We start from the raw sequence: 18,443 nt of genomic DNA, 5'->3' as shown, positions 1-18,443 counted from the left end.
AGACAACGGCCCTGTCCCAAATGGCACACTCCGGACTTATGGACTTAATCAGAGTCCACACTTTGATGACATCATGTAGTGCAGACCTTAGGGACCCTTGACGCGAGTCCACGAGGGAGCACCAGAGTCGTATTTTGGAACAGACTTGAGCGTCATGCTGGAAATAGGAAGAGACGTTCCCCTTCAGTGTGAACTCCTCCCTTCCGTCGTCTGATTGGTCTGATTGCTCTTTCGCAAGGACTTCTGGGTTGGGAAAGTGCGCGAAGCCTGCTGCAGTGCAAACTTCGCCAAAGACTGCATCAAGGGTGCAAAGGGGGCGCTGATGAGCACACTTCGAAGCGTACAAATGACAGATGGAACAGACCCTACGGACTCGTAGACTAAGCAAGCACGCACAATTAAAGGCCACAAGACCGAAAGTCCACATGAAGTGCTTCATTTGTGAACAGGGCCAACAGAAACAGCTAGATGGTCAGTCCCATGGGTTTAATGTTCGTGTTGTGTCAGAATTTATTATTCGCATTTACTCTTTTTTTGCAAAAGTAAAAAAACAGCTACAAGCGAGCTTAAACACTTTTTTTTACGAATTATGGGATTGTTTTAGAGATTGGGCGTTTCCATCACTCGTTTTTGATGCAAGACTTCTAAACGCCCATAAAATCATGGTGATAAAACATGGCTACTGTCTATAGCCTACTGTCTCACAATCTCAAAACTGTATTCTGGCTTTATAGAGTGTCTTGCTTAATATGGTGTACACATGACATTCAGAAAAGCTAACAAGACAGAAGCTGGAGGGAAGCTATCAGTCCTGGAGCTTTATCGGATTTAATCGGCGTCTAAAATCCCACTGAGCTCTTTATCTTCCTCTGGCACAGCCCCAATGAAATATTATCTCACTTTTGTGAGTCCAACTGTTAAACAGCACTTATCTGTTTTTTATCTCCAGTCTAAAATAAAAGAAATGTAACATTAATACCGTACAAAACATTCAGCCTTACCAAAAACAATATAATTTTTGTAGCAAATTCTTACTTTCAGATTCCAGAATCTGGGGATAGTTATACTTGATCTTTTAACAAGAACAGGCTTTTTGAGAAGATGCTCTGGTAACTGAGGTTTATATTGGCCTTTCGCAGGTTGTTGATGGTCTGTGAGAATGAAATGACTTGCACATGCCCCCCTTCCCCCTAAAAACAGCTTGTTGGGCTCAGATTGGCAGGCACCCTTTATAAGCTCCAGTTCTCAGGGCAGCATGCCAGCCATCCAGTCCCATCTGTGATCGTACATGTGTCTGTTCTTTTATCTCTCTGTGTTCACAACTTAAAAGTAAGGCGGCTGGCAATCAAATAAGCATTTTATGTGAAAATGCTGTTATCTTCTTATACTGGGCTCAATATAGTGAATGTCCATAAAGCACATCCATCCACCCATCATTAAAGTAATGACAGACCAGTGGGTTCATAAATGTCTTTATGCATTTATGAGAAAAACAACAAAATTTTGAGATTATGTAGCAATGCATATGTCGCGTATCTATTAGCAAAGTAGGTTCAAATATGGCAGCACACAGATAAAGTAAAATTGTTGCTTTGCCATGATAATCCATCCACCTCACAGGTGTGGCATATCAAGACAGCATGATTATTGCACAGGTCTGCCTTAGGCTGGCCACAATAAAAGGCCACTCTAAAAATGTGCAATTTTACTGTACGCAGTGCAACACATCTCCTTCGTATAGAGTTCATCAGGTTGATGATTTTGGCCTGTGTAATGTTGGTCCACTCCTTTTCAATGTCTGTGTGAATTTGCTGGATATTGGCAGAAACTGGAACATGCTGTCATATACCCTAATCCAGTGGGGGTCAGGGCCTACAGGTGGGCATTAGCAGATTTCCAAGGGGGCCTCAAGATGACTAAAATTATTAAAATTGCATTAATTGGATACATTTTAGTAGCGAATATACATCTGTCTAGTCATTCCAAGATCTATTTAATTTTATGTGGAAAAAATTGAGTGAGTGGGGGCATTCAAATATTGTTGTGGGCAACTAGGGGCCTTAAAGTGATAAAGGTTGGGAACCTCTGCCCTAATCCAAAGCATCCCAAACATTGGGACTCAATAGGTGAGGCTGTTTACACTTGGCATTAACATGTGTTTTCGTCGATCGGATCACAAGTGGACGACGTTAATGCCAGGTGTAAACGGTGTTCAAAACGTTTTGAGCTCGTCCACTTTCGACCACTTTCAACCACATCCAGAGGTGGTCGAAACCACTTTCGATCGGATCGCTTTGGAGTTGCGGAACGCACATGTGGTTGAATGCGTTCGAACAGCCACACGCGACCGCCTTCTCTCCGCCCATTTATCTAATCTGAGGTATTAAACACAAGTTTTACGTCTTTTTTGACTTCTGGCGTGAACAGCGCTATTTTTAGCCTTTCATTGATAAAACTAAGCGGCTGATCTCCGTAGTTTCGTTTTGAAAGCGTGTGAAAGTTGCGCGATCCTATTTCATCAATTGTGCTGAAAATTTAAAGAAAGCTCTTACATACTCATGTACAAAACACTGTGCAGCATGTTTACTTGCTAAACAAGCAGTGCACTCCGACATAATATTAGTTTGCGTCCATTTAAACTCATAATTACTCCCGCTCGGGTTTGAATGACAGCAGAGAGACTCGCCCACCGTCTCACAGACCACCCCCTCATAGTATTCAGCACAGAAGCGGTCGAAAGTGGACAAAAGAGACGGATTTAAATACCAGGTGTAAACGTCATGTGTCTCTCTCATCCACTTGTGATCCGATCGATGAAAACACATCTTAATACCAAGTGTAAACAGCCCCGGTGTGGCCAGCCTAAGGCTCACCTGTGCAATAATTATGCTGTCTAATCAGCATCTTGATTTGCCACACCTGTGAGGTGGACGGATTATCTCTAAAAACAAGAAGTGCTCACTAACAAAGATTTAGACAGATGTTTGAACAATATTTGAGAGAAATAGGCCTTTTGTGTACATAAAAAAGTCTTAGATATTTGAGTTTGGCTCATGAAAAATGGGGACAAAAACAAAAGTGCTGCTATAATTTTGTTCAGTGTAGTTTACATGACGACAACAAGGCATTGTTCTCACAATGTACACTCTGAAATGTATAGCATGTTTTCTGACATGCCTTTGATTATATTAGACTATATTTAGAAACATGGAAAAAATGAATCAATCACTGAATTCAAAACATGTCGGGTATGTGATGCACAGTACGCAGACATTTATGCAAACGTATGTTCAGCCAAACCTCCCAGGTCCTAATACCTGCGCTCTCTTACAGCACTTCTCTCCGTACCGACTATCCAACAGTTCATATCTGTCCATCTCTGTGCAAACACGTGTAGCCGAGTGTGTCGGATAGCGCTGGCTCAGTCTCACAGGTGGCTTATGCAGACAGAGCTTTCTCTCTGAGCTGCACAGACGCTTATCTGATCGTCTCTTTCACTGTAGTCTTGTAGGGGAAACCGATAACATTTCATTTTCAGGGAGCAGTTTCTCATGCCCTGGAATCAGACCCTGAACATTGCATGCATTGAAGCTGTGCTGTTTTAGCCATTGCACATCTGACAAATAAAACTAATATAAGATAATGCTTATTTGGACATCCCATGAACACAAATGCTGTAGATGCTCAGTCAGCAAATTTTCTATACAGGTGCATCATTATGGGATGTGCTATAGTGCAGAAATGTGCAGGACCTCAAAGCTTACAAATAGTTTTGAAAAGTATTGTTTGATTTACTATATTCATGTACAGTTATATTGGCACTATCATTTAAAGGTTTAGGGTTAGTTGAAAGAAGACCCTATGATTATGATCCTAAAAACCTTTAATCTGAAGGCATACTATATGAATGTTTTGAATTATGTAAAAAAAAAGTGTAATTCTGCCAATATATTCAGATATTTAAGACAAATTTTAAAATTATAAAAGTTTTTGTAAGTGAGGAATTTTGAAATATACATTTATATACATAAAAATATATATATATATATATATATAAAATATAAATATGATTAGGGTTTCACTGTCTGAAAAAATTGTCAGAAATGACTAGTTGTCACTGGGGCCATTCTACTAAAGTATACCTTTGCACCTAACAAATTTCATAAGAGTTTATATTATTGTTATTATTTCATGTTTAATATGATGTACATATTAGTACATTAAAGGTACATATTGGTACCAAATTTATTATGTTTTTTATGTATCTAAATGGTACATATTAAGACCATTTTAAAGGGTACTGCCCAAGTGACAGCTTGGGACCATTTTTTACCTTTTTTTTGGACAGTGTAGGATTTAGCATTATTTAGTCACAAAATAATGACCATAATAAATTCTATGGTATTATTACAGTATATGTTCATACTACCACAGTGTAAATGTAAATACCATGATACACAGGGTTCCCACGTGTCCTTGAAATCATTGAAAGTTTGTGAAAAAAAATCCATATTATTCCCTGTGTAGTGTAGAATAATATCATAACATTTCTAACCTATTAAGCACACTTGCTAAACTGTTCACTTTAAAAGCTTATATTTTCTTTATGCAAATGTTGATTCATACCAAAATGCTTTTTTGCCTAGTTGTGTTTGACACATGAAAACGTCTCGGGTTACGTATGTAACTGTTGTTCCATGAGAAGGGAATGAGACGCTGCGTCTCCCTTGCCATACTTCCTGCACCCTGTAACGCTGTCTTTGGCAATATTTCAAATAGCGATATACTTCCTGGCTCCCATGTCACCCTGTCTTTGTCGTTAAGTCTCACCATTGGTTGAATTTGATATACACATTCAGATGCACTTACCCCTGTAAGCGTCCCCAAAGTGTCACCGCAGTGACCCAGCACGAGTTCCCTCCCATGGGAACTGTAGCAATGTATCTTTAAAGGTAACACGATGCTCACCTTGCTCATACTTGAAATGTGTCCCCTCATTTAGTCTTTGAATTTGTGTGTATTATACCTGGAAAGTCCTTGAAAGGTCCTTGAATTTGAAGTAAGGTGTGGGAACCCTGTACATTAATATGAAAATCTTTCCATACCATGCTGAATATCAAAGTACCATGTCCAAAAAAAAAAAAAAAAACATGTTAGTGTCACTCTACTTTTTTGTTAGGGGTCCAGAACTTTGAGATGATCTGAAGAAAAAAATTCTCAGCCATAACAGATGAAGGGAAGAAGATTTATGTCTGACATCAGGCTTGTTCAGAACAATTTGTCACTGACCACTTTGGCATATACTTGATATATAATGTCTTTCTGTCAGATGTAGATAAGAGGTTGTTTAAAAGGAATTCTTTCTGGAACTAAGATTCAATCATTAGAGCGGTTGTTTAAAAAAATCCCAGAGGGGCAAAATGAATCATAAATATTTCAGATATCCCACTGGCTGCTTTTTCCACCCTACAGAAAATGCAAATGCTGATGCATCAAGATCATCAGATCATTTTTCACAATCTCCTCTGTGTGTCCTGTTTATCCGTATTTATTTTCAGGGCATGTCATCTTGTCATTGTAATTTGTCGTGAAATGATTTGCCCGAGTGGATTTTAAGGATTTTGTGTCTAAACTGGGATTAAACTCAAGCAGAAGATCTCTGACCAAAATACAGTTGTCCAGCTGTTAAATATTTATCTTGCCTTTGTTAGTGGTTTTCATTAAAAGTGAGATGAACCATAGTTTTATCTTTGTACCATACACAGAAAAAAACGATACGTTATACGTAATGTTATGATACGTAATGTCCATTTTTCAAGATGTTGTAAAAAGTACTATTCGGATGGGATTAGTTTTACATAGGGAGGTGGTGTAAAGCAATTTTGATCAGAGCTTCTCTGTGATTTTAGTCCCGTCCGAATGCTCCATGTCAGTAATCATTACGGACAATGTCAGTAAAGATTACGGCGACTTTTACCTTCTGTTAAAAGGTCCGGAGAAATGACCTCAGGTAATACTAATCCAGTGCGAATAGAGCATTTGTAAATATACGCGTAAATTGCGTCATTTTCTTTTTAATTTGCGGGTTTCTTTTAAATATAAAAGCGCTTAAAGAAGCATTTACTTGCGTTCTAGGCGGAAAAACAAGTCAGTGGCAAGTAAGTTCCTGAATAACACAAAATTTACTTCTCAGAGGCACGGAACTGTTTATAAAACTGACGTTCTCCCCAAACTGAAATTAAACACAGTGTTTCGCGTTTTCCTCGTCTGTGTCATGTTGTTTGCTCATCTGATATCACTCAGGAAACAAGGTAATGTGAACGTGAAGACGAGAGGTGACGCGCTGCGCAAACGAGTTACCCCTCCCACTTCTGAATGTTTTACTGAGATTTCTAGTCCCATCCGAATTGACCATTAATATTACAGACGTCCTGTGGTAAAATTATATTAAGCCATCTATCCCTGTAAAACTAATCCCGTCCGAATAGGGCTTAAGTCTCAGGTGTATGAGTCTCCGATCCTTTCTTATAGCATGTCCAAAATGCCCTATTTGGGTGCGATCAAAAAAAGAGCTATTTTCAGTTCTGTACCTTTAAATGCAAATGAGCTGTTTTTGGTAAAAATAGTTCTAATTCCTGTAAATTCAGTCTGAGGCAATAGTATCTTTAGCCGCATTAGTACTACAACATTCTAACAAACACATTTAGAAAAGCTTTTGAGTAACGATAACAACTCATTCAGTGGCTGTGGGTGTGGCTTTATCAGTGTGACATCACATTAACAAGAGAATCAAAACAGCATGTATAATGAGACTGCTTTGGTTTAATGGTTTAATTAATAAAGAAGTAATCTCTGGATTGTTTCATTGTAGGGTTGTTGTGTTCCTACACTGCCAACAAAAAGGATTATTTTGCAACCGATTAGTTGCGATTAATTGTTATGCAGCCCTACTAGTTACTGAACATGCTGTGTGGTCTGGCCCTGTCTTTATGTAGACCTATGACGATCAGACTAGTGTATAAGATGAATAGAATGAAAGAGAAAAGAGTAAATGGCTCCTGGAAGTGTCAGATTAAACACATTAGCGCATATGATTTAAGATCTCTCAGTTGATTGAAAGTAGGAAACCACAAAACCACTCTCAGCTGGAAAGATGCTTCCTCTATATTCAAATGAACTTGCAGCATCGCTGAGCACAGAGCAAACAAAACACAAACAAAAGCATCTGTGTTATTTATGACTAATTCTCTCCTCTTTTACCTCAAGTGTTTTGTTTTGCACCTGTTTAAGGAGATTAGTCCGTAATAGTCATGGGAGTCATCGAGTGCTTGCCAAATTGACAGTGTTGTATCAATAATTACCCACAAGCATGCTCTTCACTTGTGCTTACTAAAGCAAACATTGCTGAATGGTGCTCATACTTGGGGTTGAAGAGGGATATAAATGGGTCATATAATCCGATTTCATGTTTTCATGTTGTCCTTTCAGTGTTAAAAGCTGTGTAAAAAGAAGAATAAACCCAAAGAGAAATTCTTTGTAAAAGTGAAGGCCTTCCAAAGGTGCGGTTCACATTTAGTGTCTAAAATCGCACCCATAAACTGTAAAAAATATGGACGTAGTGTCCTTGACATCATCCATTGGTTTGTGAAGATCGTTTTTTAAGCTTAAAGTAGGTGTTGCCTGCGGTCGCCATCTTGGCCGCGCGTCACCGCAAATCACTCGTGGAAAACCGAAAATGGCTAAAGAGGCGGGGTGTGAGTGAAGCTGAGGTGACTGGATGCGGAAACCACGCTGGCCTAGCTCGATTCTAGTGACAGCAGTGGCTGTTCACCCCTCACTCAAGTGGCCACGCTCTTAATTATGCAGAAGTTTAAGGCTTAATTTAATTTAAACAGAGGAGTTACAAAAAACATTCACCCCCCACACAGTTGTCATGAAGGGCAAAATTATCTATATAGACCAAAAACACTTTTTGTTTCAGGCTGAAAACATATTATTTTTTACTGTAAAGTTGGCCATTTTTAAAATGGGAGTCCATTTTGGAGCCAGCCTCAAGTGGTCAGTCGATGAATTGCAGTTTAAATCACTTTCGTATTGGCTTCATCAGAAAGATCGGAAGGTTGCCCCTCAGTCGCAACATATGCACATCGCTGGGTATTATTTTCGAAAACTTTGAAAACCACTTTCGAAAGTTAGTATAATATTTAGAAAAGATGTAATTTGCATATGCATTTTACTCAGGGTTCCAGATTGCCACCAAATGGTGACATTTGGCCACCAAAATTTGAGAGTGTCCCACTGAATTTTACATCCACATGTGCGACCAGTAAATTTTACCTTTTTTTTGTGATGTGACACTGAATTTAATAAAGCACATTGTACTTTCTGCATCTATCATCAAAGTATTTATTAGTAATACAGTGGAAATTTGTAGAAATGTGAATATTTGGTTAGCATGTTGATTTATGGTGTGTGCCCCTAAATTTATTGGTTGCGCCCCTAAAATTTTCAGTTGGGGGCCACTGTGCTCCTAGTGAAAAAAGTTAGTCTGGAGCCCTGTTACTAAACAAAATGTGTGTGTAATTATATGGCAAGCCGTTATGACTTTTATTCGATGAGTTCTTGATATCAACAATTTTCACTAGTTAAAATTTTAATTCTTAATATCAGAAATTACATTTCTACTAGTAACAATGGCAATTGTTGATATCAAGAAGTGAATTGTTGATATCAAGAATTGAATGTTGATATAAAGAATTAACATTGTTACTAGTTGAAATTTAATTGTTGATAACAACAATTGCCATCGTTACTTGTAGAAATGCAATTTCTGATATCAATAATTACAATTTTAACTAGTGAAAATTGAATTGTTGTTATCAAGAACTCAACGAATAAAAGTCAAAACGGCTTGCCATAGTAATTAACTAAAAATTACAGAGAAGACTCTTTCTCGCTCATTGCTTATTGCCAAAATTTTGTCGATCGTGAGTCCACCATTGTGTTATTTTGATAAGGTAAACGTTTTACTATGTCTTCCCACCATCCTTCATTTTCAGACCATAATCGGGTCTCTGCTTTGCCTCTCGCTGTCTCATTAACCAGCTATAACAACGTTTGCTCTAATACATTTGTCTTGGGCTGCTGGAATAACCTCATCTCTCCTGCTCTGTTTATTTCCCACCCTTGATTTATATTTCAGTGAGTAGGTGTTGTGTCGACTGAATAAACACTCAGTTTGGTGGTATTTATACAGTGGCTGAGTCTAGATTATTATGTTTATGTGATAAGGGTAGATAATATTTTTAATTGACTCAACCGGGCATCAACAGTGAACACACAGAACAAACTCATTATTCAAACTATGAGATTTCAGGCCTTTAGGCTGTGTGAAAGAGGAGATTTGAGGCTTCACTGTACATGCATTTTAAATTCCTGTAGCTCAATGGTAGACCAATGTGGTAGTCATGGATAAAATGTATATGCGATGTTTGGATAAAAGCATCTGCAGAATGCAAAATGTAAGTTGTGGAGCTGCAGATGTTGCTGTGAGCTTTATTTTTGGATGAAACCACAGGTTGGCGCCTGACGTCTACTCTCCAATATATGCATTTGATGTGGGAATAGACAGTTTGTTTGTCTTATGATCCACCTACACGGTTTATTTATGACCTGGGGAATTTTTCTTCTGTTTTCTGGGAATGCATGCGTTGACGTTGTATGTGAATGTACATGTCTGCATGAATAACCTGTGCCCACAAGTTGTGTAATGCTAAGGTGTTGGCATGAGGCCAGTGTGTGTTTATTTGTGTGCTGTGTCAGCAGAGATATACACACATCGGTTTGCACATTGCTGGACGTCAGCCTCATCATTTGTTGCAAACTCATAGTCTGTCATGTAGATAGTGTGAGAAAACCAGATTAAACCCTATTTAAAGCTGCCAGGCTCGGGCATCCCGCCAGATCTTTGAAAGAAAACATAACGCTGTGTGTGATCTCTCTACTCGGTTAAGATACACTTGTGTCACACACTAGCATATTCATTCATGTCTTTCATGTGTTCTCGTACAGAAACGCGTGTGACAGTTGCAGGGCCGGTTTGGGTTCATGGAGGAATTCCTGGGGTGAATTCAAGCTGACAAATCTTGAAGAGCGTGAAAGGTTTCATTACAAGATAAACATTTTATCAGTATGTGTGTACTAGTATTTTGAGTGAGAGTATGGTCAATTTGTTCTTACTGTAGTTTTCCCTTAACCAAAATTAACAATGGTTTTATTATAGTGTCTTTGTTGGTGTATTGATTATTGTTTTTATTACCAGAATTTTACTACTGTACAAATATCATGGTTACTCTTAGGAAAATTAACTATGGTTATAGGGTGCTGCAGGGATGACGTATTTTTGTAGGCCAACCCAGTTAGCGGGACATTGGTTTCCCATAGACTTTTGGATTATCGCCAAAAATAAGCTCTGTGTATAACAAAAGTTTAAGACACTTAAAAAACATTTTGTCCAACAAGGTAATCTTCACAGAGTTACATAACTTTTATGAATTTTGAAGTCTAAATGCATTCTCTAGAGATAAAAAGCTAACCTAATGGGGCTCGGCAACCAAAAGGGGCAGGGCGTACCTTTTTATTAAAAAACTCAAATAAAACTTAATTTTGAAGAAATTACGACCGAAAATAAACACATACTAGATTATTCATGAATTAAATGTTTTTAACACATACCTCTAAATAGAATAGCTGCGTGATGAAGTGAAACGGAAGTGAAAGGGTTAATAAACACAAACTGAAGCAGATGTTGTAGAACATGGCGAACGATAATATATATCGCGTAAAAACTGTAAAAATCAATAAACTGATTATTTCCCACTATTAATTACATTATCTTAAAGGAGCGGTGAATCAAATACTCAATTTTAGCTTGATAATTTGTTATATAAGAGGTCATCATAGTTAAATGAACATCCTGCAAGATTCAGAACTGAAAACGTCCGTGCTACTGAAATATAGCACTGAGCTTTGGAACCAAGCCAGTATTACACCCGAGTGTGGAATTCTGAGAAATATGACGTCAAAATAGAATTGAAGCACCTCCACGAATCCAAATACAAGAACCACTTTTGTAGCCCCGCCCACAGCTTCGCGTGACACGTGTGTCTCAACAATTAGTAAACATGTCTTTAAAGATTGCCAAATGTAACCAAAATGACTTTTAAATAAATTTTTCTGAGAGACTTTTATTTTGACGCGGTGATCGGTTATGATAGAGTAAGCATGGAAACGGAGTCTTGGGTTGTGGAAGAACCGCGTGGGAACAACACACAAGCTGAATACTTTAATTCGGAGGCTCGGAACATAACATTAGGAATGCGTGGTTAAAGTTTGTTTTTGAAGAAGTTCCAGCTCGTGTGTTTGATTACTTTGTGTACCGCGGATTCATTTGTAAAGAAGCAAGTCGATGCTGGATTTGCAGAGAGTCTGTGATTAAAAGCACCACTAATATTGGATCTGACAAAAATGACACGGCAAGTACATTTACCTTTATTTAAGTTACTGCGTTTCAGTGAAACGGTTTCACTATTGCTTTGTTAGAAGAGATCGCTTGATATGTCTGTTGTAACATCCGTGTCTTAACTGTTTGTAACTTTGACTGTTTTAATGTACTAAAAACATTAAACGATTAATAAAGGTACAACACTTAACAATTCGACTGTAATTTAAAGGTAGAAATATACAAAGTTAGTGATAAAGAAGGACTTATCAGCCGCAATTTAGATTCTGATGCCCGCTTACTGTGTTTTATACGGTAATTTTAAGCGAGTTGCATTTGAAAGGTCAAACACTCAACAAAGCTTTTTTATCAAATAACTGTGGTATGTAACGTTACGTGTATCTAAGAGCAACCTCACAAGCACAATAGAAATATACAAAGTTATTGATAAGGATTTATCAGCCGCAGATTAGATTCTGATGCACGCTTACTGTGTTGTTTACGGTAATTTAGTCACGTTGAGTTTAAAGTTTTGTTTATATTTTACTATACGTATTGTTATTTATGTGTATCATCTTTAGCACCCAGAATATTTTGTGGCTCAAACATATATGTGTTTGTCTGCTATTTTTACACATGAATGTTTTTAAAACATTTGCCCACATGTAATGACGGGGAATGAAACTGTCCAATCATAGCAGTGGACGTTACGTCCAGGTCTTCAATACGGCCCGCCCCTTCAAACAAACCATTTCTCCAGAGAGACACTAATCCATGTTACAAAATAGCGTATAACTTATTGTTTTTGATGTTTTTGAATGTAAAAACCACGCAAACATCATAAGTAGACATCAGATAACAGTATAAAACTATAAAATCGACAAATTCACCGCCCCTTTAAAAGATTGTAACTACTGTAACTATTATGTAAATAATGCACATAAATAACGTGAACAAGAGCGCTCAACAATTATATCAAGCTAGAAGGTTGCTCAAACAACAAAATCACCAGCTAACTTACTATAAATTTGCAAGAATTACAGACTTATACAATAACAGGCTTAAATAAACCCAAAACATAAGTCCACTTACAGTTCTCACGGACACGCGTTTTATCAACTGGCTATTCTCCAGACAGTTGTGGACCAATCCAGCCGTGTGGTGCGTGCACGCTCGCGGTGTGAAGCGTGTCCGCGCTATTCTCCGAGAATCAACTGGCTACTAGTTATCCTCCAGACAGTGACGGACCACGTCTTTCTCTCATTTTGGCCGTGTGGGCGCTTGCCCGCTCACGGTGTGAAGCAGGTCCACGCTATTTTTCGAGATGCACTTGACGGCCTTTTGTGCAGCGATATTATTATTTTTTGTGAACAACCTAGTTAAGGCGGTAGGGTTTCCCAGCTTAGGCGGGCCGCCCGAACTGCAAAGTGCTGCGGGAAACCCTGTTCAATTCAAGTGAAAAATTCCCATAACACAAAGTTAAATCCCGGAAGTAATCTAGAACGAGGAACCTGATGCTTCGCGTTTGGTGTGTACGCAGCATTAGGCTACAAGCAAACGGCACCACGGTCGAATAAAAAAGAAAAGCTGCTCTACTTAAAAAAAAAAATCTCACTTTAATTGAAAAGTTTAAAAACTAAGTTAACTTTTAACTCCAACTTTTACTTTTAACAGTATTCAACGTCATTACCACAAAGCTTCTGACAGCTCTTTTAAACTTTATTTAAAACATTTACATATTTCCTGTTACTGTGTGGATTAATCTTTGTTAGGAATTGTGCCCACGTTGCTTTGTTTTTGAAATCTTCATGTGTAATGACGTCCCAGACAAAGTCTGTAGTCCCATGTAGCAACTTTTTAGCCACCACAAATTTTAAAACGCATAAAGGTTTAAAAAGTCACAAGTGGGGGTATTACTGGTGTGTTTTATGTCGCGGAATAAAACGTCCAAATATATTGGGCTTGTGTTAACCCAAATAATTTATTAAAATAAATATTGACTTTGTGACATTGGAAGCAGAAGTAGAATGCTTAAATGCTAATTTGCTTACGGTTTTTGACTACAAAAAAAAACATAATCCAAGCAACAATCAATTATAATAAAAGTGTAGTAACCATGTTTTTAGGCAAATTGATTGCCATATGCATTACCATATTTTTACAACAGATATGAAGATTAAACTGTAGTCATTGTGGTTTGACCAGAGCATGGGTGGTTACTGTGATTTTCTAAAAATAATATGGTTTGCCTATGCTTACTGTAGTAAAACCATGGTTAAAAAGCTAAAAAAAGCACAAAAAAAACAATATATACATGCACACATATACAATATAAAAAGTATATTCCTGTAGCTCAACTGAAGGTTGTGGGTTCGATTCTCTGGGAACACACATACTGATAAAATGTATAGCTTGAATATGCTGTTAAGTTGCTTTGGATACATGCATGAATTAAAATACATAAATGTGATAGCATCTAAATTATCATGAAAAATCATGCTACAAATGTTATTTCTTTAAACACCGACTGACTAATGCCAATGTGACTCTTTCACAGATTGTCACGATAGACCACAAGAAAATAAACCAGCGTGAGACTTATGTTTAAAAACAATATTCGCTCTGACACTTTGACGTCAGCGTAGCGCCTCCAATGCACAGGAAGATTGAAATTGTTTACGTTAATGTCAAATTCTTGTAGTTGTAGGAAAAAATACAGGATAAGTCATTAAGCCCTCTGTGTTTTCTCAGCATGCGTTTCCTCTCCCTGCGAAAGCAAAGGCGAGTGGCTGAAGTCCACTGTTTTATCAAAGTACACACTGTCAACAGGACATCTCTGGATAGCATCTGTACATATGGATATGCAAACACAACCACACACACAAATAGATGTGCGGAAGGATCTGTACACAAATAAACATACTTTCAAATCTCAAAAGGGTATCATGCCATTCAAAACAATTAGTTGACCTCAAAAGTAAACATTGGGTAGTATGTTCTGCCCAAAGCAAAGTATGATACTATGAAATATGAAGATTGGAGTGAACATTTCTGTGGGAGACAAGGTGCACGTTAAAGAACACAGGCGCAAAAATTGAATTTCCATAACGACCAACGCTATCAACCAATAGTAGTGCAAATTAACATAGGATTTAAGACATGTTTTTTTTGTTAAATAATGGCGCAATTGCCAGTAAACTAATAAGTGCAAACCTTAGAAAAATCATGCTGCACGATTCATTAAAAATACTTTCTGCCTATTTAGGGCCAATCCCATTTCTCTGTCTTACCCCTTCCCCTTCCCCTACCACTTCGTCTTACCCCTAGCCCTTGTCCCTCAAAACCAAGTGTTAAGCGCTAGGGGTGAAAACATACCCCTATGAAATGAGACACCGCTTAAAATTTACGGTTACGTCATCAGTTAATCAGCCGCCGAGTTTCTTCTGGCGTCCCTGTGTGATACAGGACGGTATACGTAAAGCACATACCGATGTCTCCAAAGCAAGTAGTGTTATGCACTGATATCAAACGAAATTCGCTGCTAACGTTAATGGAATTTAGTTAAAACTGTAGACAAGCATGCAGTCCATTCATGGCTACTTAGAGAAATACGGGAATGTTGTGCAAATCAGCAAATACGGGAATTGTGCAAATCAGCAACGTAACGTTAGCGTAGCAAACTAGCGAAATTTTAAAACATTTAAATTAAGAACATAATTCAAATATATATGAACAGGACTGTGCAGAGCACAAAACAAGACGTTAGTAATTTTTAAATTAATTATTAAGCCGAAAATACTTACATTTATGGGACTCTCTGGACGCTCTGGCCGCCATTTTTGCCGGTTGCGCAGTGTATTCTGGGTACCCCTTGGTTTCAAGTAAGCTCGCGGAAATTCTTGGTTTTAAGGGGTATCTACCACTTGCCCTTAGCCCTACCCCTTGATCAAAACGAGAATTGGGATAGCCCTTACTCTCACGTGAACGTGCAAAACTAAGGGGTAGGGGTAAGGGGTAAGACAGAGAAATGGGATTGGCCCTTATACTCGCCGGGGTGTGGCTGGCAGATGCGAATAACGCATGCTAATGTGCGCTGTCTCTTTTTAGTTACACTCGAAACAGTTTGGTCCCTCCAGCGAGTTCCCAATTCGTCGGTCATCGACGTGATGTCGAAATGACAGACAGAAAGGAAACTCTGTCTGTTACAAAAATTAAAAAAAATTCACTCCATATCTTTAGTAAATCCTACCAGTAGTTTTTATTATGCCAAAATATGCTTTACTCTGGTAATAAATCTGGTCCTTGGACCCTTTTTAGGGGAGGTTAACGTTTCGCGTCTAAAAAACGTGCGGAAAACGTGACCCTCTGTTGGTTCTTGTCACATGACCTGTGGTGCACTTGCGGCATTCTAGAAAGTTGAAATGTTTGTAACTCGATGCCGCATCGGTTCCATTATGAGCGTGCATACCGCGCGCCAGCCCAGTCTTACGAAATTTCGTTATATTGTCACGTAACTTTTTGATTCTTTTTTCGTGAAATTATCACAAATTTTCGCGTTCGTGATCATATAACAAATTCCTGTTTTGGTGTGATTATCACGTATTGGTTACTCAATTGTTTTGTCCTATTTTCTTACCATTGTTGCTTCGGTTTAGGGTTAGATTTACATAAAATGACATCCCTACCCAAACCCAACTCAAGCCCTAACGCCAGGCGACATATAAAAAAATATATCAGAACAAATAGTATAAACCAATATATAAAGTGACATTGTAATGCAAGCACCAAATCTAACCCTACACTGAAGCGACAATGGTTTAAAAATAGGAAAAAGCAGTTGAGTAACAAATACGTGATAATCACATGAAAACAGGAATTCGTTATACGGTCATGAAAAAACTAGGAAATTTGTGATAATATCACAAAAAAAGTCTCACTATTTCCCTTTTGTCCCACAGACTCCTCTGGTCAACTCTCATCGTCGCCTCTCAGCTCATCTACGGGACATCGGGGCATCGGCAGTCACCATCTTCACCCAGGGCTGCTCAGCCCCTCTGCCGTGAGCTCCAGCCCGGGTCAGCTACACTCACCCATCAGCACCCTTAGTTCACCTATCAACGGCCTGTCGTCGCCCTTTCCCATCATCAGCTCACCGATGGGTCACCCTTCCATGAGCAGTGGCCCGTCCTCCACCAGCATGGCCTTCAGACCGAGCCTTAGTCCTCAGGTATGACATCACTGTAGTCAATGACACTTCTATGGAATTAATAAGTGCAAAGAAACGCATTGGTGGAACAATTAGCTATCTGAAAAATCCATGCCGATAGTTATTTTGTTTTTATTATCGCTGCAATGCATTGTTTGTTATTTTGATTAGATAATCAAGTGTTAACAAAGAAGCAAATCAAGTACAAGACTACACATATAATATACATTCATGTAATTTTAATGTTACCAGTAGGACCAGAAGTATTTACTTCAATACTTTTTTATTTAAACGTACGTTTCATGAATTTTGTAATACATGTCAGCACTGTTTCATAGTGGTGTGCCTGATCGCAGTTAACCCACGGTTTGCCTTGCATGCGATTTGCAGATTAATGCGCAAATTTAAAGTTTATAATTTGCAAATTTTTCAAAGGCTTGCAAATGTTAACACAAAAGTGATTTTAAACAATTTAACCACAAACATGCGTTAAGTGAGCAGTTTTCTGTACGCACAGACGCACATGCAGTTAAATGTGTCCGGTCCAACTCCACTTAGACGTGATCATCCCTATGGCCTTCAAAAAAGCGCTGTTTGGAATTCGCCCTCCATCCGTGTGTGCCGGCACGCTTATGTGCACCCAAAAGTGCATACATGGAGAGACGCGTTTCAAAAAGCAACCAAACATAAAATCTTTCTGTTCTTGACAAGACACATACAAACAAAATGATCTGGAAATACCAAAGTATTCTTTTTCTAATGAAAACATTTGTTTATGTCTTAAGTGTATGTATAGAGTAGAGGCAGCAGAAACCAGGTCTGTGCTTATCTTAAAGAGACAGTAACCTTATTTAACATACTTAAAGGCGGAGTCCACGATGTTTGATAAACGCGTTGGAAAAGGAGACGGGCCTACTACCAAAACACACTTATAGCCAATCAAATCAAATCAAATGCCGGGTTGCGTATGTGTGGGGCGGGTCTATCAACAGAAGGTCCAGGGGCCTATACCATGAAGCTGGTTTAGTTGGTTAGCCAGCTTTGTTTAGGATTGGTTTGTGCAAATCCTGGGTTTTGGGTGCCATGAAGATGGCTTTTACCAACAGGGCCTGCACATTGGCTTGGTTTTGTCAACCTGAAACTAATCCTGTAACCCTGAGTTTGTTTAGCCATTTTCATGGTACGGGCCCCTGATTCTATAGACCAGTTCAAATGATGTAAACAACACTGGTCCAGAAACACTTCCTGTTACAGTTTGTGACAGTTATTTTTTATTTCACATATATTATTATCTTTAAGATGTTTGTTTAACTTCAGTTAATTCAGGTTTATATGTTCTGTTGGTTTATTTTATCCCAACGTTTATCTACTGTTAAAAAACGGAAACAGGAAGTGCTTCTGGACCAGTGTTGTTTACATCTTTTGAAATGGTCTATTGGGGTAGGGGCGTGTTTGTTTGGGTGATTTCAAATATCAACATTGGCTTTCAAACATCGTGGACTCCGCCTTTAAGTCTGTGTCATTAAAGGTACAATTTGTAAGATATTTCCAGTAAAATATCCAAAAACCACTAGGCCAGTGTTATATATTTTGTCCAGCTGATAACTAACAATATCTGTAATGTTTTCAACTACTTGTAAATTATGAGAAAATTGCTAACCTAAACAGTGACACGGGGCAGTGCAGTCGCCTGTAAATGACGTTAATATCTACATTACCCTTTGTTACCGCCTTTAA

At 38.4% G+C, this 18,443-nt stretch overlaps 1 protein-coding gene across 2 annotated transcripts in view; it reads left to right on the top strand.

Annotated features, from left to right (window-relative positions):
• The window catches only part of rxrab (retinoid x receptor, alpha b), an 82,091-nt gene that overhangs the window by 32,140 nt on the left and 31,508 nt on the right, over positions 1-18,443 (top strand). For both annotated transcript variants that reach the window (XM_055200666.2, XM_055200665.2), the window contains one exon: positions 16,459-16,727. In XM_055200666.2, the coding sequence (XP_055056641.2) occupies positions 16,459-16,727 (269 nt within the window). The remainder of the gene's footprint in view (positions 1-16,458; positions 16,728-18,443) is intronic.

This window comes from Misgurnus anguillicaudatus, chromosome 22 (assembly GCF_027580225.2).
Source record: "Misgurnus anguillicaudatus chromosome 22, ASM2758022v2, whole genome shotgun sequence".
Lineage (NCBI taxonomy): Eukaryota > Metazoa > Chordata > Actinopteri > Cypriniformes > Cobitidae > Misgurnus > Misgurnus anguillicaudatus.
This window is presented reverse-complemented; position numbering and strand designations above follow the sequence as displayed.